General features: G+C 43.9%; 1 protein-coding gene across 1 annotated transcript in view; it reads left to right on the plus strand.

Moving 5' to 3' along the window:
• Positions 1–8,390: 8,390 nt before the first annotated feature.
• The window catches only part of opn4a (opsin 4a (melanopsin)), a 58,556-nt gene continuing 40,220 nt past the window's right edge, over positions 8,391–26,726 (plus strand). Inside the window, exons 1-2 of the mRNA XM_072282971.1 lie at positions 8,391–8,513; positions 24,900–25,048. Of these exons, the coding sequence (XP_072139072.1) occupies positions 8,391–8,513; positions 24,900–25,048 (272 nt within the window). The remainder of the gene's footprint in view (positions 8,514–24,899; positions 25,049–26,726) is intronic.

Below are 26,726 nucleotides of genomic sequence, written 5' to 3' on the forward strand. Positions count from 1 at the left end.
TTTTTATACAGTAATTGGACTGTGTATGCATATATACAACATACAAAGCAATCCCATTCCCTTTTGGATGATATATCAACCTGTAGCTTTATGTACCTTTTCAGATGGACATGAATGGTCCCATAGCACTGTACAAGGTGTAGCTTGGAGGCTACCCTTGGTAAATCAGAATCAGATTTAGTATCTCTAACATAAGTCGTGAAGTTTATTCTTTTATGGCAGCAGTAAGATATAATACATAAAAATGTCTATAAATTACAATAAGAATATATAATGCCTGGTTCATGTCTTTACTGTTATGCTGTAGGTATTTTACTTAGCAGCTCTGTAAGAGCAGTCTGTTCTGTTTTCAGCCTGTTTGGGTTATTGTTGAAGATAAGGGATGATGTGGAATGTGGGCCATCCAATTAGCAGGAGGTTTTCTTGGTGAGGGACAAAAAGGTTGGTCTTGGGCTTGTGTTCAGCGAGAGGTGAAGAGAGAAGATGCTGGGGAGAACTGGTCATAGCATACAATCCAGTGGGAAACCCATTTGTTGGAGATGGATTGCTAACGACGTTCGGAAGGTGGTGTGTGCTTTCATGCGGACCGAGGGTGGCAGAGAAGTTCAAGTTCAGCTCCAACTTGTGCACATTTGACTGTTTAATTAGAATGGGCCCTTTTCATTTGTTATTCTTTATAACCCTTTAGTTTAGTTAAGTTTAATAAATACAATTCCTTTAATCGTATGCAGTGTACTGTCTGTTATTTCCTGGCACTAATTTGTAACAGGGTTGCAAATTAAACAGCATTCACACAAACCGGGGTTTGGGGTGGGATGAGCTATCTCAATGTCATGAGTTTGGCAGGATTTGAGAGTGTCTTCCCTAGACTGATGCAGCCAAGGAAACCAGGGTGTTTCAAATATAAATGCAAATAAATAGGTAGATAAATTAATAAATAGTGCAAACAGAGAACAAAATAGTGAGGTAATGTCCATAGGTTCACAGACTACATTGAAACCTGATGCAAAAGGGAAGAAGCTGCTCCAAAGACCTCCTGATCTGCATTGGCCAGTGAGGAGGTCAATCATCCAGTTGCAAAGGAGATACAGAGGCCCAAGTCTTGAAGCTTGTTGATTAGTACTGAGGGGATGATGGTTTTGAACAATGAGATGTAATCAATAAAAAGCAGACTGATGCAGTTATTGCGGTTGTCCAGTTTGTCCAAGCCCGAACGGAGAGCCAGTGAGATTGCATTCGTTGCAGATCTGCTGTGGTGGTAGGCAAATTGTAGTGGGGCCAGCTCCTTGCTCAGGCAGGAGTTAATTCTAAACATGACCAACCCCTCAAAAATATTTATTCCTTTGCTGATACTACTAAAATATTTTGCTCAACCTTCTATTTCACTGCCACTTAGTGGCACCATACTGAGGACCAATTGGCAGCAGCTTCTCTTTAAGCAATGCACTTTAGGAAACCTGTAAAATACTGAGGAGAGATGTAATTTATTTTAAACCTTTTATAGCATCAAAAATGATGCAAACCAGGTTTAACAGAGCAGGGATAAATGTTAGTTATCACATGATGAGAGCTCCTCTACCCACTGACAGTCATAGCGTCTATAATCAATTCAGTATAGAAACAGGCCCATTGGTCCTCGGGCTCCCTGCTGCCCATCAAGCACCCACTTACACTAATCTAGTTTTATTTTCTCCACAGCCTTTTCCTTTCCCCTGAGATTCTAAACACTCTATTTACAGGGGCCAATTGATCTGAGATTGTATGCCCCTGAGATATAGGGAAACTAGAGCATGCAGGGGGACACCTACATTCAGAGCAATTACATGAAAACTCTACACAGGCATCAGCCCAGCCACACAGCTCTAAATCAGCTGCTCCAATCCTTCATCTTATCACCTTGTTTGTGTTAAAGGAACCGCATAACATATGAGATGGGGACAGATGAAGGATATGTGGCCTCTAAAGGTGAGATCAAGGTTAACCCGCACTTCCACTCTATTTTGATCCACATTCCTTGGTATCCTAGCCTCTTGAAGCTAAATTGTTCTCAGCCCCAGTTGCCTTAGCACCCATAGCCCCAGTGGAAGAGATTTCCAGGTTCCTGTTGTGTGGACGGTAATTCTCCCCGTGGTCTCGGCCTGAAACGTCGACTGCACCTCTTCCTAGAGATGCTGCCTGGCCTGCTGTGTTCACCAGCAACTTTGATGTGTGTTGCTTGAATTTCCAGCATCTGCAGAATTCCCCTTGTTTGCGTTTTTAATTCTCCCTGTGACTGGTTTTCCCTCTGGTTCACTCACACATTCTGAAGTCGTGCTGGCAGGTTACTTGGTTACTGTAACTGATCACTAGTGTAGACACTTTACAAAAGAATTAAAGAGGACTCAACAGGCACGTGAGAGGAAGTGAGGTGCAAGGCTACAGGGAAATAAGCAGAAGGGGGAAGACCCAAATGGCCTCCTCCTTTCTCATTAAAAAAAAATGAGAAGATGCTTCCTAATTTTGCTCTTGAACAGCTTCATTCTTGATCTTGATTCTTTCCAGAAGTATTTTCTCTCCCTCCATCCTCTTAAGTCATTCACAGGCCACTCCCCCCCCCACTTCATGTCCCATATCAGCTCACCCTCCCATGTCCTGTGGTTAAGAAGACAGAAGGTAGGTACAGGTAAGCCTCAGTATTTGCTGGTGAATCTGCACGCCACCCTGAGCTGTGGCAGTCCAGGATCTGTTCAACTGAAAGATACCCAGATGAAAATTGCAGCTGGTGCAGGTGGGAAATGAAGAAGTTAGTACTGAGGGTTAGCTTGAGTTTGCCCCTGTACAGTATCCCTAGTGATAGGAGATGATAGCATGCTAGAGAGTTCAACATCTCCCATGCTGTTATACCAGCTATATATGCATTCACTAGAACAGCAGACTGCCTATTTGTGAGGACCCAAAGATTGACCGGTTCCAGGTAACTCAGATGCCAGTTACGTTGAAGAATGTACACAATCAGCATGCAGCAAAGGCAATGCAACTGACAGTGGAAACCACACTCATTGTCCCCACTCCGTCCTGGATCACTCCATACCACATCAGTTGAAGTTCTGTCTTTACACAGCACGTCTGTTTTACAATACCAAGCACATCTATCTGGACAAGGTCTGCCTAAGCTGGGGAAGGCATAGCAGCTTCATCTTTATTATTAATAGCCTAAGGCACTATTCAACATCTGCACCGACACGGCCCATCAACATTATTATGGCACCGTTCCTAATACTTTAAGCCCCTTTTAGAGCAGCGTGTTATGTTTGATGTCTGCACGTGCACTGAGGGGCTTCTGTTACATCAAAAAGAAGACATAACATCACAGTTAAGATCAGAACAAGGAGCAGGTGCTGAAGTTTGGCTAATCATTGGATGTTTCCATTGTACTCCGTATGGGCCAGGCAGTCAGCAGCTTACTCAAATCTGAAGTATGGCTGAAGCTCCAGAGCAATTGTGTTGATGAGACATTAAAGTGAAGGAAGAGTTTAAGAAATCTCCTTGGTGTTTATTTATTTATTTATTTATTGAGATACAACACGGAATAGGCCCTTCCAGCCCTTTGAGCGCCGTCGCCCAGCAACCCCTGATTTAAACCTGGCCTATTTACAACCCTGATATTAATTTTCTTCTGGGCATACTTAATAAATCCATAGAATAATAACCATAATAGAACCAATGGAAGCCCACACCACTTGGGCACTCAATCACAGGACAATTTACAATGACCAATTAACCCCCTAACCGGTACATTTGGGAAAGTGGGAGGAAACAGGAGCACTAAGAGAAAAAAACAAATGTATTCAAAGGGGAGGACATATAGATACCTTACAGATGATGCAAGGATTGAATTCTGCACTCCGGCAACCTGAGCTCTAATAGCATCACACTCTCTAGATTCTCAATGTCTGAATGTACCAACAAAAGCAAGGTCCCACACAGCACTGTGCAAACCAGAAGTACCATTATGTTTCCTGCCCCAGATTTCCTCTTACCTTAAGTTACAGATTATATGCATGCATACATCCAGTTACAATAATACAAGGCCTGGGCTTTAAGAATCATCAACAATGGCCATTCCTCTAAAGTATTGAATTGTCTGCAAAGTGCTTTAGGACACAAAAAAGATTTAGAAGCTGTCTTTCAAAATAAATTAATTTTGTCAAGCCTTTTTGTTCTTCAGTGGCAGCTAAATCAATGGATGAATATAACTTAGTAAGTTGCCTGCATGAAATGTTGCCGATAGAAGTATGCAGGTTGCCCCCAGCAAATCCTCGGATTGTCTGGGTTGTTGGCGCAAACAATGCATTTCACTGTATGTTTCAATGTACATGTGACAAATAAAGTTAATCTTTAATCTTCAAACCTAATCTTTATTGCCATTAAACTTCATCCCTAGGGTATAAAACCTGTCAAAACTGATATAGATAGATGAAGCCATTTGGCAAATCACATCAACTCTTTGGAAGAGCAATTCAAGTTATCCTTCCTCCCATTCCTTTACTCATAGCCCCGTTAAGAACTTGTTCAAGAATTTAACTAATTCCCTTCAAAACAAAGCCATCAGGTTGATTAACACCTGCACCCATTAAGCCACCACCACTACTTTATCATTTTCTGTCAGAGTCACCTTGTGTACAGATACTTCTGTACCTCATGTCACTTTATAGACACATGATCAGTCTACACTCAGTGGCCACTTTATAGATACACATGCTCGTTAACGCAAATGTCCAATCAACCAATCACATGGCAGCAAATCTGTGCATAAAACCTTGCAGCCATGGTCAGGGGGCTCAGTTGTTGTTCAGACCAAACATCAAACTGGGGAAGAAATGTCATCTGTGACTTTGACCTTGGAATGATCGCTGGTGCCAGATGGGGTGGTTTGAATATCTCAGAAACTGCTGATGTCCTGGGAGTTTCTTGTGCAACAGTCTCCAGAGATTACAGAGAATGGTGTGATAAACCATCCAGTGAGTGGCAGTTCTGTGGATGAAAGCGCCTCGTTAATGAATGAGAAAGATCAGAGGAGAATGGGCAGACTGGTTCAACCTGACAGGGAGGTGACAGTAACTCAAATTACCACATGGTACCACAGTGGTGTGCAGAAGAGCATCTCTAAATACACAACAAGTCAAACCTTGAAGTGGATAGGCTACAGCAGTGGAAATCCACGAACATACATTCAGTAGCCACTTTACTAAGTACAGGAGGTCCTGTACCTAATGAAGTGGCCACTCAGTTTATGTATATAAGCTCATTTTATGCATTTACATTTATTGTGCTCTTTATCTTCATTTTTTATGCTGGATCAGATCTTGAACAGCAATCATTTAATTTTCTTTGCATACTGAAAGGTGACAATAAACAATCTTGAGTCTTAAAGATTATTAATATTGTTATTAATTATTATTTTCATCACACTCTTGGGTGTTCATTCCAGATGGCAGCACCTCATGTCATGCCTGGTTCTTTTTGCCAACTGTGCGCTCATTGAGTTTCTTCTTATTCACTCCATCAAAACCAGCAAAGATTTTGAACATCATCATCAAACATTCTCCCAGCCTCGAGGGTTAGCAGCCATAGCTTCTTGAAGCACAGATTGAAACTTCTTGCTGATGATGCCATTCTAGTAATCCTGCTTGCTTTTTGAAGTTATAAAGGGTAGTGTGAAAAATAGAACACAATTCTTCATCTGAGGACTCAACAGTGTTTTATAAAGCTTTATTGTAACTTCCTTGCTTTTGTAATCTGCCCAAAAGGATGGTTGGTCTTGAAACTGATTTCTTCCAGCTGTTTATGTTTTTGTTCCAGCTTCTAGCATCTTGCATCTTCATGCAGGTGGTGTGACGTGTCTAGCTCTAGACTGACCAACACTGGCACAACGGCTTCCTTCTATCCTCTGCAATTCTATTCTGTTAATGTGCTGAATGAGTACTGATAAAAAGACATCAGTCTTTAAAGTTTGAAAGCACGTACTACCAGGCTCATAGACAGCTCCAGTCCCAATATTATAAGATCACTGAATGATTGATTCCCTGGTAAATAAGATGGGCTCTTGACTTCACAATCTACCTCGTTATGGCCTTGTGCTTTATTGCCTACCTGCGCTGCACTTTCTCTGTAACTGTAACAATTTATTCTGCATTCTGTTATTGTGTTTCTTTTTGCAACTTCAGTGCACTGATGTAACAAAATGACCCTATAGATGACACGCACAACAAAGTTTTTCGCTGTACCTCAGTACCTGTGACAATAATAAACCGACTTACTGATGATTTTTTTAATGTGTGTGCTAGAAACCTGGGGCAGCATGGTAGCATAGTGGTCAGCAAAGCGCTCAACGGTGCAAGTGACCTGGAGTTCAATTCTTGCAGCCGCCTGTAAGGAGTTCATATGTTCACCCCGTGACCGTGTGGGTTTCCTCCGCGTGCTCCCGTTTCCTCCCACAGTCCAAAGACATACCGCTTGGAAGGTTAATTGGTCATTGTAAATTGTCCCGTGATTAGGCCAGGATTAAATCGGGGGATTGCTGGGCAGCATGGCTTGAAGGACCAGTAGGGCCCATTCTGCCACTGTACCTCAATAAGTAAAAAAATAACAAAATATGCTTGGAAACATTCAACAAGCCAGGCGGCATCTGTGGAGATGGAAACAGAGTTAATGTCTGGGACTTGAAAGGTTACCATGAAGTAACGGGCATTGCCACTGTTCCTGGTTCCACAGATACTGAGTGCTTCCAGCCTTTCTGCTTTTATACCTGAAACGTTAACTTTGTTGATCTCAGGCGCTTAGTCTGCAGACCAAGAGAGTTGTTTTAAAAATGTACTCCATTAAATACATATCAAGCTATCGGATACATGCCACGTCTCCGTGAAGTTACGACACCGACACCCTCCCCAGCAGAATCTCACCGCCCCCCACCAGCGTTAACTTTTTCTTGGCCTGGGGTTGCCCGTGGTTGTATCATGGTCGGGCGTAGCAATTGGAACGCACAGGCACGTAAGAAGCTTCAGAAAGCGGTGGGCTCTGCGCTCTACACCGCGGGCACATCCATCCCCACAGCTGGTGGTATCTACAGGTGCAATTGCTTCAGAAACCTAAATCCATTAACAAAGAACCCCACCGCCTGGGCCATACCAGCTTATCGCAACTTCACAACTACCACAGGGTAGGAGGGACAGAAGCCTGAGGTTCAAAGTGCAAAGTAAATGTTACTATCAAAGTACATACATGCCATCATATACAACCCTGAGATTCATTTTCCTGCGGGCATACGCAGCAAATCTAGAGAATAGTAACGATAACAGGATGAATGAAAGATCAACCAGATTGCAGAAGTCCCGCATCACCAGGTTCGAGAACAACTACTTCCCTTCAGCCATTCAGTTCTTGAACGAACCCGCAAAAAACCTTATTACTTCAGTTTAGTAACGCCGTGACTTCAGCCTCCCTGCACTACTTTGTTCTAATAGTCCTTTTTGTTTAAAAATGTGCATAAGTTATGTTAATGTTTTTCTTGTGGATGTTGCTCATCCGATGCTATGTGCCAGCGATGCAGCTGCGGTTAAGTTTTTCATTACACCTGTGCATAGGTGTGCGTACTTGTGCATTTGACAATAAACTTGACTGACTTTACCTTACTCGCTAGTTCCACAATTCCATGTCGGGTCCCACCTGCGAATGGCGAAATCAGCCTCAAGTTTCAAGCCGTGGTCGCCCTATCCCCTCCCTCCAGCCCAGCCGCTCTCCTGCCCTCTACACCAACTCTGCACCCCTTCCTTGTCTCCGGCGGGAGTGCGGGCGGCTGGTTTTCGCTTCCCAGAGTTTTACTTTTATGAATTATTCCAGCAGAATAAAGAACATGACACTTTGAGCTGGCAGTGACGTTTGTGTCCTAACAATGTCCAGGAAACAGTCTGTTAGACGCAGAAAGCAGTTGGATCTGCAGGCGGCGGAATCTGAAGCAACGAACTGGCCGAGGAACTCAAGAGGTCGAGCAGCATCTGTGGGGGAAAATTGGACCGTCTCCGCCTGGCCGCGCAAGCGGTGTTTCGCACGGTGACCAGATGTTTCGAGTGTGTGAGTGTACTCCATGCAAAACTCGCTGAAATGCTCGGGGCGTCCCACTCGGTGATGACAGCCAAGGGCCCCTGCTCATCGCCCCAAACACTTGCAACACGCTGTTCAGAGAGCAAACCCGCCCACCTTTCTGTGATCTCCAGGTCAACGTGACGATCTCTCCCACCCACCGACTACTCAACTTTGTATAAATATCCAGCCAACAGTTTCACTCCGCGGGTCCCCTCCGCTTTCCCCTGCGGTTACGGTCTGGGACGCACGGTGAAACAAGGCTGTGGAGGATGAGTGGTCGTGACGCCAGGACTGTGACTCCCTGTCAACAGGACCACAACTGCAGCAGCGCCGTGGGACCCATGTCCGCGTGGAATGAATCGACGGGCGACGCGCCTCAGCTGGGAACCACGGTAGGAACCGATACCCTCCCGAGCCTCTCCACCCTTTCCACAGAGTGGGGTCAAACCTTAAACCTGGCCATTGTCATCCGCTGCGCCACCCTTGTCCTCTCCTCATTCCCCCATAATCTAAACCTTCACTGACTAACTTCCCTTGATTTCCTCTTTCCCCGTCGTTCACCTTTGCACACTCTCACCCACTGCCTGCCTGAACATCTGGTTTCTTTTTTCGCTTCCAGTAAAGCATCGTAAAACCTGGTTAACCTTTTATCTCAGCCTGAAATGCTATGAATACAACTTCTACACCAAAATGCCAAGAATATAATTAATCCCCTCTGTCCGCGCTACCGAGAGATTTGTGTTCGATCTCTCGCCTCAGTAACCTGGGACATTTATGTTTCGTCTCTCCGCCCAACAATCGTCAAGGGTTCGAATAAATGTCAACACAATTTTTGTTTATCCGCCTGTCCCCTCTGAACTTGTCGAAAGTACTCGCCCCGTACCCTCCCGGTGAACATTTATGTTACAATTACTCCAAAGGATCTTTATCTTTCCCTGTAATTTGTTCTCCCGCGGTGGCCGGCAATTTTGCTCGCTTTCTCTGTCAATGAGTTTGTACATCGACAATTATTGCTTTGCATAAATTTTTTCGCCTCTTCACTCCTCACGGAGAGTGGAGCGGCCGGTCGGGGTTCGTACGGGTAGGACCGGACGTTTTGGTGACCTCAGTAAATTGCATTCTCCTTTATTGCACGGCGAACGGCAGCCAGACAGATTCTTCCCCCTGGTGATGCTTAAATACCCGAGTCCCACACACGAATACACAAGCACCCGTGGCAGTGGGTGCCGAGAGCTATCGCCGATAGACAATTTCACGTCTCTAATTTACAGAAAGATGTGAACCGAGACCATATCTCTTTGCCATAAAATAGTGAGCGGCGAACAGGATGAACCAGGACATTCCATTCCTGATAAGGTTTTCTGTGAGAAGTATTTCAAGGTAAAGGGGGGAGGGGGTAATTATTTATGACGATCAACCTGACGGAAATGGCGCAGCAAATGTCGAGGGTGGGATTCCAGGGATGGGTTTCAGGGCAATAGTGAGAAAAATTCCACTGGAAGGGTGAGGGTATTAGACAGAGGGGAGCTTTTAAGAGAGATGGGACAGTGGAAGAGATTGTTAGCATTGGAAGATTTGCGTTCAGTAGAGAGCGGGACGTTGGAGAGATACTGTATTAGAGAGGAATGCTTCTGTGGGAAACTTTCGACATTGGAGGAATGCGTTTTGATGGGAGCCTGCCAGTGATGGATGCTGGGCTGTGGTCTGACACTTAGAGGGGCCGTTCGGCTGGGCTCTGGTGGGAAAGTCTTGGTGCCATGGAAACACTCTGTTCTCCATCCTGACTTGCCTCGTTCAGTCTTTATTAAAGGTCATGACATCAATTGTATTTGTTTACTTCTGTTTAACATCTGCTTTCCACTAGGAATTTACAGACTTTTTTTGTTTAATTCTTTCTGCTATAGTTAATTCCAACCTAATGCGTAAGTCTGTTTGCTTTATAACATCATCAGCTTTCTCTGGAGGTCTCCCAGATCCTGAATTAATTTCCAAGCTATTTTTCTTGACCTTGTCTTCGGTTGCCCCTTGCCTTGAGACAGATAGTCAAGCTCCAAGCTGAACCCCTCCACCTTGGGTTCGGGGCAGTACTGGGACAGGCAACTGATGTTGGAAGCAACATCAGTTAGATGATGTGTCCAGTTGATGATGGTCCCAGTGAAATGATCAGATGGGACTAGGTCAGTTTGGGGAAAGTTAAAACATTCTGGCATCTCTGATGCTCTTGCAAACTTTCACCCAAATTATCATGCTGTACACAGTTTGTTACATCACAACAAAGTAGCATTTGAACATAAACATATTTAATATGTGGTGTAGCAGAAGTTCCCATGAAGATGGAATAGCAAAATATCAATACACATTCTTCCTTGATGCCTGTATACAACATTTTGTGTTTTTGTACAATGTGTCAACATAGTTTTGAAGGAGCATTATCAGCTAAAGTTTAATGACATAAGGACATTGGGACAGATCTTCTAGAGGCACGGCCACAGTTATACCTGTGGCTGGCACCTTCACACTTAGCTTTTTTGGTTAAGCACACACCTGAGCAGGAATATTAAGCTTCTACTTCACTGAATACCAGAGAGCAGGGCCTTGTGTTGCAACACTGAGGCTTGGTGATAACATCTCCACCTTGCTGACAATCAACACTGGCGCACCTCAGGAGTGTGTGCTTAGCCCACTGCTCTACTCTTTCTATACACATGACTGGGTGGCTAGGCATAGCTCAAATACCATCTATAAATTTGCTGATGGTGTTGGCAGAATCTCATATGGTGATAAGAGGTCGTACCAAATAAGAGATATACCAAGTAGTTGAGTGGTAGCTCTCCTTCGTGGGTACCAGTCTCCGTTAATGAAGACATCTTCATAAACAGAATCAGATTTAATATCATTGGCAAATGTCATGAGATTTGTTAACTTTACAGCAGCAGGACAGTGAAATACATAATAAATAAATACAGAGAAAAACAGGGTTAAATTAAGTCTATATATATTACATATAAACACAGGTATATTCAATAGTTAAGTTCAAATAAGTCATGCAAAAAAAAACAGAAATAAAGGCGGTGAGGTATTGTTCTTAGGTTCAATGTCCATTCAGAAATTGGGTGGCAGAGGGGAAGAAGCTGTTCCTGAATATCTGAGTGTGTGTCTTCAGGCTTCTGTACCTCCTTCCTGATGGAAACAGTGAGAGGGCACGTCCTGGGTGGTGGGGATCCTTAATGATGGATGCTGCCTTCCTAAGGCACTGTTCCTTGAAGATATCTTGGACACTCTGGAGGCTAGTACCCATGATGGAGCTGACTAATTTTGCTAGGAGCGGTACCTCAGAAAAGTATCTTCCATCATCAAGGACTTCCACCACCCAGGACATGTCCTCTTCTCATTGTTACCAAAGGGAAGGAGATACAGGAGCCTGAAGGCTCACACTCAGCAATTCAGGAACAGCTTCTTCCCCTCAGCCATCCGATTCCTAAATAGAAATTGAATCCTTGAACACTACCTCATCACTTATTTTAAAAATTTCTGTTTCTTTTTGCAATACTTACCTCAATTTAACCATTTAATATAGAGATATATATACTTACTGTAATTCAGTTTTTTTGTTTATTTATCACATATTGCATTGTATTGCTGCTGCAAAGTTCACAAATTTCACAACATATGCCGATGAGATTAAATCTGATTCAAATTCCAATTCCACAACATTGCAATGATAAATTCCAGTTCATTGAGGATTTCAAAGTTTCCCCACTCCTGTCACTCCTGTCTGGATCAACGCAGGCTGGTGCATCTGCTGAATGGGAGGGCACCATATGCGGTGAGACCATACTGAATCCCAGCAATTTCTATAAACGCACTCTCCAGGTATTTTGCACTCTGAGTTGATGGTGGAATTTTGTTTTGACCATGGAGGAGCGGGAAGCTGTGAAAATGATACCAAGAGGAGGACCATTATGTTCTAGCAACCCAAACAACACTGCATTTGACTTGTGTGAGTAAGTGAGTGAGATACAGAGCAGGACTTGAAGATGATACAATGTTGATTTTACACTTTTCCCATCCCACAGTAGAATACCTTCAGGACATCAGCTACACCTTGCAAATTAAGGAATGATAGGTGTTCTCCTTTAAAAGAGCATTCCCAGAAGTACATTTCTTTTCATCATTGTGCAAACAAATAAAACTAAACAGGCCACACTAGATTATATGTGGAAAGGCTATCAAGGATTATTTAAAACAAGGAGCAATTAAAACAAATGAAGATTAAGGTTGAGCCAAAGTTATAATGAAATAAAAGGCTTTTATTTGGGATATTCAGTTTAGCAATGCATAAAACGTTAAACTTAAATTCTACTACATTTCCATTTAAGCTTGTTACAATATAGAAGGAGGCCATTCAGCCCATTAGAATCACAACAGAGCAATCTATCAGTTCTATTCTTCCTCTCATTTCCCTGTATATTTGCAACGTATCCTCTCATACTCCCCTTGATCCTATTGACAATAAAGTGCTTCTTACAGTCACCAAGTAACCTGCTATCTTTGGGATGTGGAAGGAAAACAGAGCAGCTGTGGAAATCTATACACCATGGGGAGAAAGCGTAGACTTAATGCCTGGATCACACCTTGGGTGGCTGGACGAATGAGGCAGCAGCACTGGCTGCTAGGCTATGCCTAACAGTTTAGTTCACACTAAAGAAATAAACACTTTTTTTTTACCTTACTGCTTGGTACACTGAAGTATATGCTAAAAGGTGTGTAAATACCATTTGGAGATTGTGATCACTGTTCGTTGTTCATTTCTACATTAGATTTTTAATACAGTGTACAATTTAGAGAACTGAAAACTGATTATATTGAACGCACAGGAAGCTACAGCTGGACATGCAGTTGATTGCAATCAATTCAAGTAACTAATTTAACTTTCAGAAGTGTTTGTAAAGCTAAATTTTGTAAAAAGCATGTTTAATCATTAGATAAGCTGCAATAACTGGGGGGGATTAACTTCCACTAGCCAGCAACAGACAAGGTATGCTGTAGAGGAGTTCATCATAGCAGGAAATGGTGTCTAATTACATAAAGCTGAGAAAAATTTTGTAAAGCATGTAACAGCCTGATCTGTGTCAGCAGCACATGCAAACAAGAGTAACCAGTGATACATAAATGCAAAAGCCTGCACAAGGTATAATCTTTAAAAACATGAAAGGATTTTACAAACAACAGTATCTTTGAACTTTATAGTTTCTATAAAAAGAAAACTTACCTGCCAATTTCCAGCAGGTTTATTAATTGACACCTAATATGACTTAGATCTCTCAACTCCCAAATATTTCAAGCAAGATAGCATCCCATATGCTATATTGCAAAGAGTGTAATGATTTAATTGTGAGGTGCTGCAGTTAGGGAGTTAGAAGAGTTGCTGCCTCACGACCCCAGTGATCAGAGTTTAATTCTGACCTCCAGCACTGCTTGTGTGGAATTTGCATGTTCTCCCTGTTGCTATGTGGGTTTCCTCCGAGTGCTCGGGCTTCCTCCTATATTCTGAAGATGTACAGCTGGGTCGGTTCGTCAGGCAATGTGAATTGTCCCGAGTGTGTACTGTAGGTAAGTGGAAGAATCTGGGGCAGTTAATGGGATTAGTGCAGGATCAGTGTTCATGGATTTGATGGGCTGTGGGGACCATTTCCTTTGCTGAATGAACTGGAATCAGAATCAGGTTTAATATCACTGGCACATGTCATGAGATTTGTTGTTATGCAGCAGCAGAATATTGCAAAACTGTAAACTACAGTAAGAAGTTTGATATGTATGTTAAAAAAGTTACTTTTTGTGCGAGGAAGAACATTTTACTTTGTTGGATATCTGATAAGGCCCCTGGACTTTCTGGTTGGCGTAAATTAATCATGGAATTCATTCCTTTGGAATTTTTAACATGTATGGTACACTTAAAAACAAATAGTTTTCATAAAACATGGCAACCTTTTCTACAATATGTAGATATAAACCTGTCTGCTATACTAATAAGGGCTTTTGTATAGGATGTGATGGTGATATCTATACTTTGATGGAAGTGTTCTGATAGCTGATATCTGTGAGGGGAAGAAATGTAAATGTACCTGGAAATTGAAAGTTTTATTATGCTGAGCAAAAAAAAAGTTAAACTAAACAAATAGTGCAAAAAGCAAAAAAAGTAGTGAGGTAGTGTTCATGGGTTCAATATCCATTCAGCAATTGGGTGGCAGAGGGGAATAAGCTACTCCTGAATCATTGAGTGTGTTGCATGTCCCAGCTCCTGTACCCACTCCTTGATGGTAGCAATGCAAAGAGGACATTTCCTGGGTGATGGGGGTCCTTAATGATAGATATCACCTTTTTGAGGCATCACCTTGTGAAGGTGTCCGCGATGCTGGGGAGGCGAGGGCCCATGATGGAGCTGGCTGAGCTCAGGAATTCCCGCAGTTTTTTCCAATCCTGTGCACTGCTCCGCTCCCCCAGATGGAGATGCAATTAGTTAGGATGGTTTCCATAGTACTTCTGTAGAAATTGGCAAGTGCCTTTGATGACATACCAAATCTCCTCAGACTCCTAATGAAATATAACCACTGTCGAGCCTTCTTTGTAACTGTACTTGGCACAAGATGGACTTTCAGAGATGTTGACACCCAGGAACATAAAATTGCTCACCCTTTCCACCTCTGGTCCCTCGATGAGGACTGGTGTGTGTCCCCTGAAGTCTACAATCAATTCTTTGGTCTTACTGACGTCAGGTTGTTACTGCGACATCACTCAGCCAGCTGATTGATCTAGCCCCTCGGGCGATAACAGGCGTGGGTGATGTAAGTATCTGGTAAGCTTTTTCTTGCTCATTCTTCATCTGTTGGTGTATAGCTAGGGCAGTAAGAATGGCTCTGGGGGCTGTGTTCGGTTCTTTATGTGAGACGTGGGAATCGTGGAGACCTTCAGCTTCACAGATGACCACATCTGCACCAGGTGCATCAAGCAGCAGCTCCTCAGAGAACCTGTTAAAAACCAGGAACTGCAACTCGATGACCTTCAGCCATAAGGGAAACTGAGGAGATGATAGATAGGAGCTACCTGGAGGGAGTCACCCCTTCGTTGCAGGAGGCAGATGAGCGGGTGACCGTCAGGAGAGAGAAGGGAGATAGGCAGTTGGTACAGAGTACCACTGTGGTGTCCCCCTCAATAACAAGTATACAATTTTGGATACTATTGAGGGGGAAGATCTACCAGGGGGAGCCGTAGAGACTGGGTCTCTGGAGCTGAGTCTGGCACTATGGTTCAGAAGGGAAGGGGGCGGAGGAGAAATGCAGTGGTGATAGGAGATTCCATAGTTAGAGGAGTAGATAGGCGAGTCTGTGGATGTGATAGAGAGACCCATATGGTATGTTGCCTCCTAGATGCGAAGGTCATGGACATCTCGGATTATGTCCGTAACATTCTAAAGGGGGAGGGTGCGCAGCCAGGCATCTTGGTACGTATTGGTACCAATGACATAGGACGGAAAAGAGAGGAGGTCCTAAACGGAGGCTTTAGAGGGCTGAGTAGAAAGCTGAAAAGCAGGAACTCCAGAGTAACAATCTCTCGATTATTGCCTCTGCCATGTGCCAATGAAGGCAAGAATAGGGTGATTTGGCAGATGAATGCGTGGCTGAGGAGTCAGTGCAGGAGGCAGGGTTTCAGATCGATGGATCATCAGGATCTCTTCTGGGGTAGGTATGACCTCTACAAAAGGGACGGGCCACACCTGAACCAGAGGGGGACCAATATCCTTGCGGGCTGGTTTGTTGGGGACGGTTTAAACTTATTTGGCGGGGGGCTGGGAACTGGAGTGATAGGGCTGAAGATAAGGATGTTGGTTTACAAGCAGAGGTAGTGTATAGTGAGATCGTCAGCAAGGACCAGCAGATGATAGGAGGTAAAACTGCAGTCAGGATGTGTTGCAGGGGAGCAAAATTGAGAAAGGTGACAAATACAGGACTGAAGGTGTTATATTTGTGTGCACGCAGTATAAGAACTAAGATCTTGTAGCAAGGTTAAAGATCGGCAGGTATGACGTTGAGGGTATCACAGTGCCATGGCTGAAAGGCAATAGTAGTCGGGAGCTTAATATCCAAGGATACACAATCTATTGAAAGGACAGGCAGGTAGGCAAAGGACGAGGAGTGGCTCTGCTGGTAAAAATGAAATCAGATCTTTAAAAAGGGGTGACGTAGGATCGGAAGATGTAAAATCCTTATGGGTAGAGTTAAGAAACTGCAAGGGTAAGAAGCTCATGATTGGAATCTGAGAAGCAGCCAGGATGTGTCTACAAATTACAGCGGGAGATTGAAAAAGCATGTCGTAAAGGCAATGTTATGTTAGTCTTTGGGGATCTCAAAATGCAGACAGATTGGGAAAATTAAGCTCGTGCTGGATCTCAAGAGAGAGAATTTGTGGAAAGCCTCTGAGATGGCTTTTTGGAGCAGCTTGAGGTTGAGCCCGCTAGGGGATCAGCAATTCTGGATTAGGTGTTGTGTAATGGCTGGATATGATCAGGGAGCTTAAGGTAATGGAACCCTGAGGTAACAGTGATCATAATATAACAGAATTCACCCTGAAGTTTGAGAGGGCAAAGCTAAAGTCGGATGAATGAGTATTACAGTGGAGTAAATGGAATTACAGAGGCATGAGAAAGGAGCTGGGCAAAGTTGATTGGAAAGGGACACTAGCAGGGATGACGGCAGAACAGCAATGGCTGGAAGTTCTGGGAGCAATTTGGAAGGTGCAGGATGGATACATATCAAAGAAAAGAAAGTATTCTGAATTTAGAATGACGCAACCGTGGCTGACAAGGGAAGTCAAAGCCAACATAAAAGCCAAAGAGAGGGCATATAATTGAGCAAAATCAGAGGGAAATTATAGGATTGGGAAATTTAAAGAAACCAACAGAACACAACTAAAAATAATCATAAGTAGGGAAAAGATGAAATATGAAGGTAAGCTAGCCAGTAATATCAAAAATGATACCAACAGTTTTTCTTCAGATATAAGAAATAAAAGAGAGGTGAGAGTAGATATTGGACCATTGGAAATTGATGCTGGAGAGATGGTAATGGGGAACAAGGAAAGGGCGGATGAACTGCACAACTATTTTGCATCAGTCTTCACTGTGGAAGGCACGAGTAGTATCCTGGAATTTTGAGAGTGTCAAGGGGCAGAAGTGAATGCAGTTGCTATTACCAGGGAGATGGTGCTTGAGAAACTGGAAGGCTTGAAAATAGATAAGTCATCTGGACCTGATGAACTATACCCTAGGGGTCCAAAAGAGGCAGCTGAAGGGATTGTGGAGGCAGCAGATTTATTGATCTATCAAGAATTAATAAAGTCTGGCACAGTTCCGGAGGACTGGAAAATTGCAAATGTTACTGCACTCTTCAAGAAGGGAGGCAGAAGAAAGAAAATCATAGGCCAGTTAGCCTGACCTCAGTGGTTGGAAAGATGTTGGAGATAATTGTTAAGGGTGTGGTTTCAGGATACTTGGAGGCACATGACAAAATAGGCCAAAGTCAATATGGTTTCCTTAAGGGAAAATCTTGCCTATAAACCTGTTAAAATTCTTTGAGGAAATAACAGACAAGATGTTACTTACTTGGATTTTCAGAAGACCTTTGACAAGACGTGGCACAAGATGCTGCTAAACAAGTTAATAACCCAGAGTAATACAGGAAAGATACTAGCATAGATAGAGCATTGGCTGATTGGCAGAAGGCAAAGAGGGGGAATAAAAGGTTCTTTTCGAATTGTCTGCCAATGACTACTGGTCTTCCACAGGGGCAGGTGTTGAGACCACATCTCTTTACAATGTATGTCAGTGATTTGGATGACGAAATTGTTGGCTTTGTGGTCAAATTTGCAGACGATACAAATGTAGGTGGAGGGGGAAATAGTGTTGGTGAAGCAGAGAGGATACAGGAGGACTTAGACAGATGTGGAGAATGGACAAAGATGGCAGATGGAATATAGTGTATGGGAAGCGTATGGTCATGCATCTTGGTAGAAGAAATAAAAACAGAGACTATTTTCTAAATAGGGAGAAAATTCTAAAATCCGAGGTGCAAAAAAAATTTGGGAGTTCTTGAGAAGGATTCTCTAAAGGTAAATTTGCAGGTAGAATCGGTGGTGAGGAAGGAGAAGGGAATGTAAGCATTCATTTCAAGAGGACTAGAATATAAAAGCAAGAGTTAATAAGGCACTGGTGAGACCTCACTTGGAGAATTGTGAGCAGTTTTGGGCCCCTTATTTAAGAAATGATGTGCTGACATTGGAGAAGGTTTAGAGGAGGTTCATGAGAATGATGCCAGGAATGAAAGCGTTATCATATGTGCACCAATTAAAGGCGCTGGGCTTGTACTTGCTGGAATTCAGAAGAATGAGGGGGGATCTCATTGAAACCTATCAAATGTTGAAAGGACAAAATGAAGTGGATGTAAAAAGGATGTTTCTTTTGGTGGGGGAGTCTGGGGCCAGAGGGAACAGCCTCAGAATAGAGGGATGTCCATTTAGAAAAGAGATGAGACGGAATTTCTTTAGCCAATGGGTGGTAAGTCTTGGAACTCATTGCCACAAGTGGCTGTGGAGGGCAGATCGTTGGGTGGATTTAAGGAGGAGGTTAATAGATTCTTGATTAGTCAGGACATGAAAGGTTATGGGGAGAAGACAGGAGAGTGGCGTTAGGAGGGTCGTGGATCGGCCATGTTGAAATGGCAGAGAAGACTTGATGGGCCAATAGGCCTAATTCTGCTCCTATGTCTGATGATCTCATGGTCTCCTGTATGCCTCCTCACCACCATCTGAAATTCCACCAAGAACAGTTGTGTCGTCAGCATTCCATGACACTTTGTGAATAAAAACAGATCATGTAAATAAGTCTTGTACAGAAAACAGTTTAACGTTTCAGACCTGGAAACTGAATGGTCTTTATTACAAACAGGACAAAAATGTCTTATTTTAATCTTTTTCCCCATCTTGCAGATTCTTCCTCTCTGAGCCTTTCACGGTGGCAACCTTCTGTAGTGTGACTAGCCACGGGACATTGCTTTGGCCCCAAGGTGAGCCCGAGGAGTAGGGTCCCATTGGCTTTGAGGACCGTTCAGGGGCACGGCTGCCCACGTAGGACTGGAAAGGCTGTGTGTGGCACAGGGCCTCACCAGTCCACTGGCATCCAGCCTGGTGTGGGCAGGATGTACCCAGGGCAACCCCACTATGGATGTTGCCTGACCTGTGAGTCCCTCCAGCATTTTGTGTGTATTGCTCAAGGTTTTCAGCATCTGCAGAATTTCTTGCATCCCCACAGAGGCTGTAGTTGGCAAGCATGGGTCACTCACAGGTCAACCATGCTAGGGAAGGTTTACAGAAGCAAAATTATGCACACAAGAGATTCTGCAGAGGCTGCAAATCTTGAGTAGTACATGCAAAATGCTGGATGAACTTACAGGTCAGACAGCATCTTCTGAGGATTAGAAATGATAGGGGCAGAAAACAAAATAAGAAGCTGGGTCTTATCTATCACCCTGGGGGGATTCTCAAGTTGCCAGGGATAGAGTAAGAGACTTCTAGAGCAATGGACATTTCAGTCCCTCCAATCCCACAGTGCCTACTGTACACCTGCTCTACAGGTGTGCCAGCACAGGTTCAAAGGTTCATTTATTATCAAAGTATGTATGCAGTATACAACTCTGAGTTCCTTCTTTCCAGATAGCCACAAAACAAAGAAACTATCGATTCAGTTCAAAAGGAAACAGCAAACACAGCCCTCTACACAAAAAAAGAATGACAACATGATCATTAACCACCCCCCCACACAAAACACAAGAACATTGGCCCCCAAACCCCTCTCCCCACACACTAAACACAACAAGAACATTAGCCCCCAAACCCCTCTCCCCACACACAAAACACAACAAGAACATTAGCCCCCAAACCCCTCTCCCCACACACTAAACACAACAAGAACATAACCCCCCCAAAACAACAAGAAAGGACAGGTGAAAAGACAGAATATAAAGACCATAAGACTTTAAAAATCCTTAGTCCAAATCTATAAACGCAGAACCTTGGTAACATCCTCTGACATCATCAAAAGAGAGAGACACCTCTCGAATGCAGAGGCCTACCCCTCAGGGCACAGCAAGCCGCCACCCAGCGATAGGCTGCTCACAGGCTCCCTTCTCTGGCAGCAGAGCGATCCCATCAGTGATCAAAAGGCAGGCAGTCTGCACTGAGCCCTCGCTCGCCTTCCGCATTCGCTCCATGTTTCAATCTTCCTCATCAGCGAATTACGGAAGCTTTAATCAGCGAAATGGAGTCGAATGTTGGCTCGCACCCAGTCTCATAGCTCATTGAGGCTTGCGCTTGTTGCCCATGTTCTTGTTGCATTTTGTGTGTGGGGGGTGGTGGAGTTGAATCTTCTTAGAGCCAGCAGAGCACTGAACACTCCATCGATCTCCAACCTGTAAATTGCAGGCTCTAACAGTTCCAGAAACACGTTTAAGATGAATAACAGACGTAAAAAAAGTGAAATTAGCAGTTTTGTGGTCTATCCAGAAGTTGTCGACTGAGGGAGCGTTGTACGCAAGCGTAGGCAGGGTTACAACTAGAACTGGTTCATTGTGAGCGAAAGGAGGTGCCATGCACACAGAGGCAAGAGGCCACTGAGTCTGAACACGTGGATGAGAATGTTAAACTCCCGGCTTTGCTGGAGCCAGAATTAGAATCAGAATTTGAAACAGGGTTATTGTTACTGACAGTAGTCGAGAAATTTGTTGTTTTGTGGCCGCACTACAGTGCAGGCAAGACAAATCACTATGGCAATAAAATGAATACAGCCTATCATACAAAAGAAGAATAGTGCAATGTAGTGTTCATGGGTTCATGGATCGTTTATAAATCTGATGGCAGAGGGGAAGAAACTGTTCCTAAAACATTGAGTGTGGATCCTCAGGCTCCTGTACCTCATCCCTGATGGTCATAACAAGAAGTGGGCTTGTCTGGATGGTGAGGGTACTTAATAATGCATGCCACCTTCTTGAAGAACTGCTTTTAGAAGGTTGCCATGGTGGGGAGTGCCAGTGCCTGTGATGGAGCTAAAATCTAGCGCTCATCGTGAAGTGACGTTGGCGGGGACTAGCAAACAGCGCAGCACAGGATAGGGAGCAGACGTCTGGGAGGTGGCGATGTTTGAAGGGAATGGAAGATGGAAGACTGAGCAGGAGAGCATGGATTTGGCTGTCTCTGAAGGAAGCACGCTCATCAAAGGGAAGAGATGCCCCATCTGAAAACGCAGCCCCATGGTCCGAAAGGTTGGTAGTAAAAGGCGGAAGAGAGTGATGCTATCAGCTGATTTCCTGACTAAGGAAATTCGTGGTGGAGCCTGTTCATGGATTTTAGTCACCTGGATTTGGGAACAGATTACACATCTTCAAAAGTTGCTGATATTGACAGTTAGGAAACAATGAGCAGGATGCTAGCAAACTAGGCAGTTTTATATTTTTCAACAACATAATGGGGCCATTTGGTCCATCAAGTTTGCACCAGCCCTCACAAAATACCCATCGGTCACCCATGTTCCTAACATTCACATCAATGTTCCCAAACTTCCTGTCAGCCACTGACACTGGAAGAGAATTTACAATTGCCAGCTAGCCTGCCAGGACATCTTCGGGGAGTGGCAGGAAACCAGAACACTGGGGGAAAGAAAAACATGTCGTCACAGGAGAACATTCAGACTCAGCACAGAGAGTACCCAAGATCACAATTGAACCTGGGTCACTAGAGTTCATATCTTTGAAGATGATCTATGATCTGGGAGCACATGGGACCAGGCTGACTGGCAGTTTGGTCCCAATGAGTCAAATAGTCTACCATATTGAAGAATGCCATAATTAACATTGGTGGCCTGCCAGTCAGGTGTGGTGGCGCCTGTGGGAATCCTGTAGCTGAGTAAATTGAATTAGCAATCAAAGTCCATAGAGAGATACAACATGGAAATAGGTCCTTCGACCCACCAAGTGAATGCCCACTTAGGCTAATCTTGCATTCTCTCTATGTATTTATTGTAATACCTGCACTGTTTTGTGCACCTTTATGCAGTCCTGGGTAGGTCTGTAGTCTAGTGCAGTTTTGTGTTGTTTTACGTAGTTCAGTGTAGTTTTTGTATTGCTCATGTAGCAACATGGTGCTGAAAAACGTTGTCTCATTTTTACTGTGTACTGTACCTGCAGTTATGGTTAAATGACAATAAAAACTAACTTGACTTGACTTGATGCAGAGTTTCCAAATTTTGCATGTGACTCGGTGGATTTCCCTGAGTGCTCTGGTCTCCTCTACATCCCAAACGCTAATACGTTCATTTGCGACACACACAAAATGCTGGAAGAACTCAGCAGGTCAGGCAGCATCTATGGAAATAGATGAAACAGTCAACGTTTCAGGCCAAGACCCTTCTTCAGGACTGGAAAAGAAGGGGAAGATGCCAGAATAAAAAGGTGGGGGTGGGAGGTAAGGAGGACTAGCTGGAAGGCGATAGGTGAAGCCAGGTGATTGGGAAGATAAAGGGCTGGAAAAGAAGGAATCTGACAGGAGAGGAGAATGGACCATAGGGGAAAGGGAAGGAGGGTGCACTGGGAGTGGTAGTAGGCAAGTGAGGAGAATAGGCAAGAGGCCAGAGTGGGGAATAGAAGAAGGCGGAAGGGGAAGGGAAAAAAATACTGGAAGGAAAAATCGATGTTCATGCCATCAGGTTGGAAGCTGTATAGACCAAACATGAGGTGTTGCTCCTCCACCCTGAGAAATACCTCATCATGATTAAAGAGGAGGCCAAGGACTGACATGTCGGTACAGGAACGGGGATAGGAGTTAAAGTGGTTGGCCATTGAGAAACCCCGTGTTTGGTGGATGGAGCGGAGGTGCTCAACAAAGCAGTGCCCCAATTTATGTCAGGTCTCACCAATGTTGAGGAGGCCACGCTAGGAGCACTGGATATGATAGACGACCCCAAGAGGTTCTCAGGTGAGGTGTTGCCTCACCTGGAAGGACTGTTTAGGGCCCTGAATGGAGGTAAGGGAGGAGGTGAATGGGCAGATGTAGTATTTATTTTGCCTGCAGGAATATGTGCCAGGAGGGAGATTAGTGGGGAAGGACTAATGGTCAAGGGAATCTCAGAGGGCTTGATCCCTGTAGAAAGTGGTGAGTGTGGGGGTGGTAGGAGGGAGGTAAAGATGTGTTTGGTGGCAGGACCCCATTAAAGATAACGGAAGTTGTGGAAAACAATGTGTTGGATGTGGAGGCTCATGGGGTGGTAGGTAAGGACAAGTGAAACTCTGTCCCTGTTAAGATGGCGGGAAGATGGGGTGAGCATGGATGTCCAGGAAATGAAGAAAATGCAGGTGAGGGTAGCATCAATGGTGGAGGAAGGGAAACCCCGTTCTTTGAAGAAGGACAACACTCCTGATGTTCTAGAAAGGAAAGCCTCATCCTGGGAAAAGATGTGATGGAGACGAAGGAACTGAGAAAAGGGAATAACGTTTGTACAGGAGACAGGGTGGGAAGAACTATAGTCAAAATAGCTGTGGTTAGGCAATTGTCTGCATGGCAGGACACCGTCTGTACGAATTAACTTTGGAGGATATGTTGGGCAGTATTCCGCAGGATTTGTAGTGGAGCCTCTGTCATTCGTTGTATTTATTGATAGATGGTGGGAGAGAAACTAAGTTCCCTGATGACACCGATTTTGTTGCATTATCAGTAATACTTTCAACAGTTCATACTTAAGTGACTGTGTAAATTCTGAACAAATAGATTTCAATGTAAGTGCAAATATACTTATTTTGTATCCATAAACATTTTTGTATATTTTGTATCCAAAGCAGGTCCAAAGAGCTGTGTCTACATCTGTAGGTTAGTAAAATGTCTTGAACAGATACAGGAAAATATCCAAAAATTTAATGGAATTGAGGGCTCTATGCCTTCAGAACTAAATCACTGAAGTTATGTTACAACTATACAAGGGACAGGGGAAGGTACTGATGGAGTGCGGTAAACAGTCCTGAGCATCACATGTAAGGAAGGATACACTGACCCTGGCGAGTGAGGTAGTAATGGGAGTAGCAATATCACACGAGGTGACAGTGTTGTGGAAGAGGCAGGAGCAGAGATGATCTGAAAAATACTGTGTTGTTCACATTGCGAAAAAGCACCAAAATAAAGTTTAAATAGTCAGAAATAGAACTAAAATTAAAATCTATAGAACCAATTTGTTAGATTTCCTAAATGTTAAAACCCTGTCTTTGATAGCACTTTTTGCAGTAGAAAATTTTGAAAGCTTAAAGAAACCTGGAATGAGGCGGTGGCGGTGAAGAAGACATGAAGCAGCTGTGATCAGGTACCAATTGTGGAATGGAGTCTACCTGGTAGATGACAAGCCGCCTAGCTCTGGGAGGCACTGCTGGAGAATGTGGATCAAATCCCAGTCAATGGCCTGGGTGCTGTCCATGCTTGACTTGGACACCACAAATTCAGCTGCAGTTCGGAGGATCAGGAGGGGTGAGAAATTCGGAGAAAGTTAGCGCCTATGACCCAACAAACATAAATTGTACTTTTAGGTGCCGTCCATTAGGGGTCAGTGTTCGTCAAGGACCTTCCCTTACTGAAGTTATGAGCTGTCTGTATATCTGTGAGTTGTACATGTTGTCTTCTCTCTCTCTCCATTACAGGAGGTGTCGGTGACTGATGCTTATAATCGTCATGTTTTTCCTACCGTGAATATCCCGGATCATGCCCACTACACCATAGGGGCTGTCATTCTAGCAGTAGGTATCACTGGCGTAGTGGGCAACTTCCTGGTCATCTATGCCTTCTGCAGGTATGTGTGTGACCTCCTTGGGACCCAGTTCCTTCAGGTGCCCCAAACATGATCTGGCAGTGTATGAAATTCTCTGTTGTCTGGACATACTTGGAGAGTTGCCCTTAATGCAGTTTGGGATAAAGGGAGGCAAAAATCTATGCTATTTTACCTGAAGTTTATTGCAAAAAATCTTCCTCAGTAGTTTAGTGAATCAGAATCAGGTGTATTGTCACTGGCACATGTTGTGAAAGGTGCTGTTCTGTGGCAACACTACAATGAAAGACGTAACAAATTACTATAAACTACAATAAATAAGTAGATAAGTAATTAGTGCAAAAGAGGAACAGTGGGTTCTCGGATCATTTAGAAGTCTGATGGTAGAGGGCAAGAAGCTGTTCTTAAAATGTTGAGTGTGGGTCTTCAGGCTCCTCCCTGATGGTAACAATGAGAAGGGGACATGTCCTAGATGTTGAAGGTCTTTAATGGTGGAATCCACCTTCCTGAGGCACCATTTTTTGAAGATACCCTCGATGGTGGGGAAGCTTGTGTCCGTGATGGAACTGGTTGAGTCTGCAGCCTCTTTTAATCCTGCGCGTTGGAGCCCCCACACCAGTTGATGATGCAGCTAGTTACAGGTGCTCCTGTTGTATGTTGGTGATCTGTACAAACCTGGAATAGACAAGTTCATTGCACGGTCTGTGCTGTTTAAACCATGCAAGCAACAAGAACGGGAGAACATGAGGGGGCTAGAACAGGTCACACCATCCCTTAAACCTGCTATGCTTTTCAATAAGAAGGCAGCTGAACTAAATTAATTAATTTCTGTATCCAATCCCACCAGCCTCATATCCCTGTTTCCCTATTGTCTAAGAATCCATCAGGATCAGTCGAGCATCCTCTGACCCTGCTTGCAGATAATTTTAAAGATAAACAAAGACATATCTCCATAACTCAGACGGTCAACGACACATCTGGTCCAACCAAGCAGAGCATCCTTTCACCATCGATCCTCTCAACTCTGAGAATCCTACACGTTTAATTTCTCACCCTATTAAACTCCAGAGTATGGGCCAGTTCTACTGCATCCACATATAAACACACACATGAATTAGGAGCAAGAATGGGCCACTTCTCCCCTCAAGCATGTCCACTACTCAACAAGGTCTGATTGTAACCTTAGCTCTGTTCCTGCTGCACCTGCAATCCTCCTCTCATCAGTCAAGCCAACCTTCCACCTCATGAATCAATTTTGTGAACACTTTCGATCTATTTTAAGGCAAATATACCCTTCCTCTGTTATGTGGAGCAAAAGTGTACACAGCGCCTACGTTACGGTCACCCCAATGCCCCAAGGAATTACAAGCACTCTAACCCCCTAGCAAGGAAACCTGAAATACTACTTACCAAGCCCATTGTATGCAGCATCCCATGTTAATTTTCTATCATGTCAATCTCTGAGTATCAATATTCGAAGCTTCCTTACCCCTTATGAATTGTTCTTCCTATCAATGAATAATTTCAAACTTGCCATCATGAGATGTCATCTTCCATCTTCTTGCTCCGGATTGCATAACCAGTATGTATCAATTTGCCTAGTGGTCACAGCTTACAGACCACTCTATCTCCAGGTCAACCATAAGGAGGCCTGTGATAGGTTACCTCTGAGCACCAGTTAATGAATTAGTTGCTAGGTAAT

This window comes from Mobula birostris, chromosome 18 (assembly GCF_030028105.1).
Source record: "Mobula birostris isolate sMobBir1 chromosome 18, sMobBir1.hap1, whole genome shotgun sequence".
Taxonomy (NCBI): Eukaryota; Metazoa; Chordata; class Chondrichthyes; order Myliobatiformes; family Myliobatidae; genus Mobula; species Mobula birostris.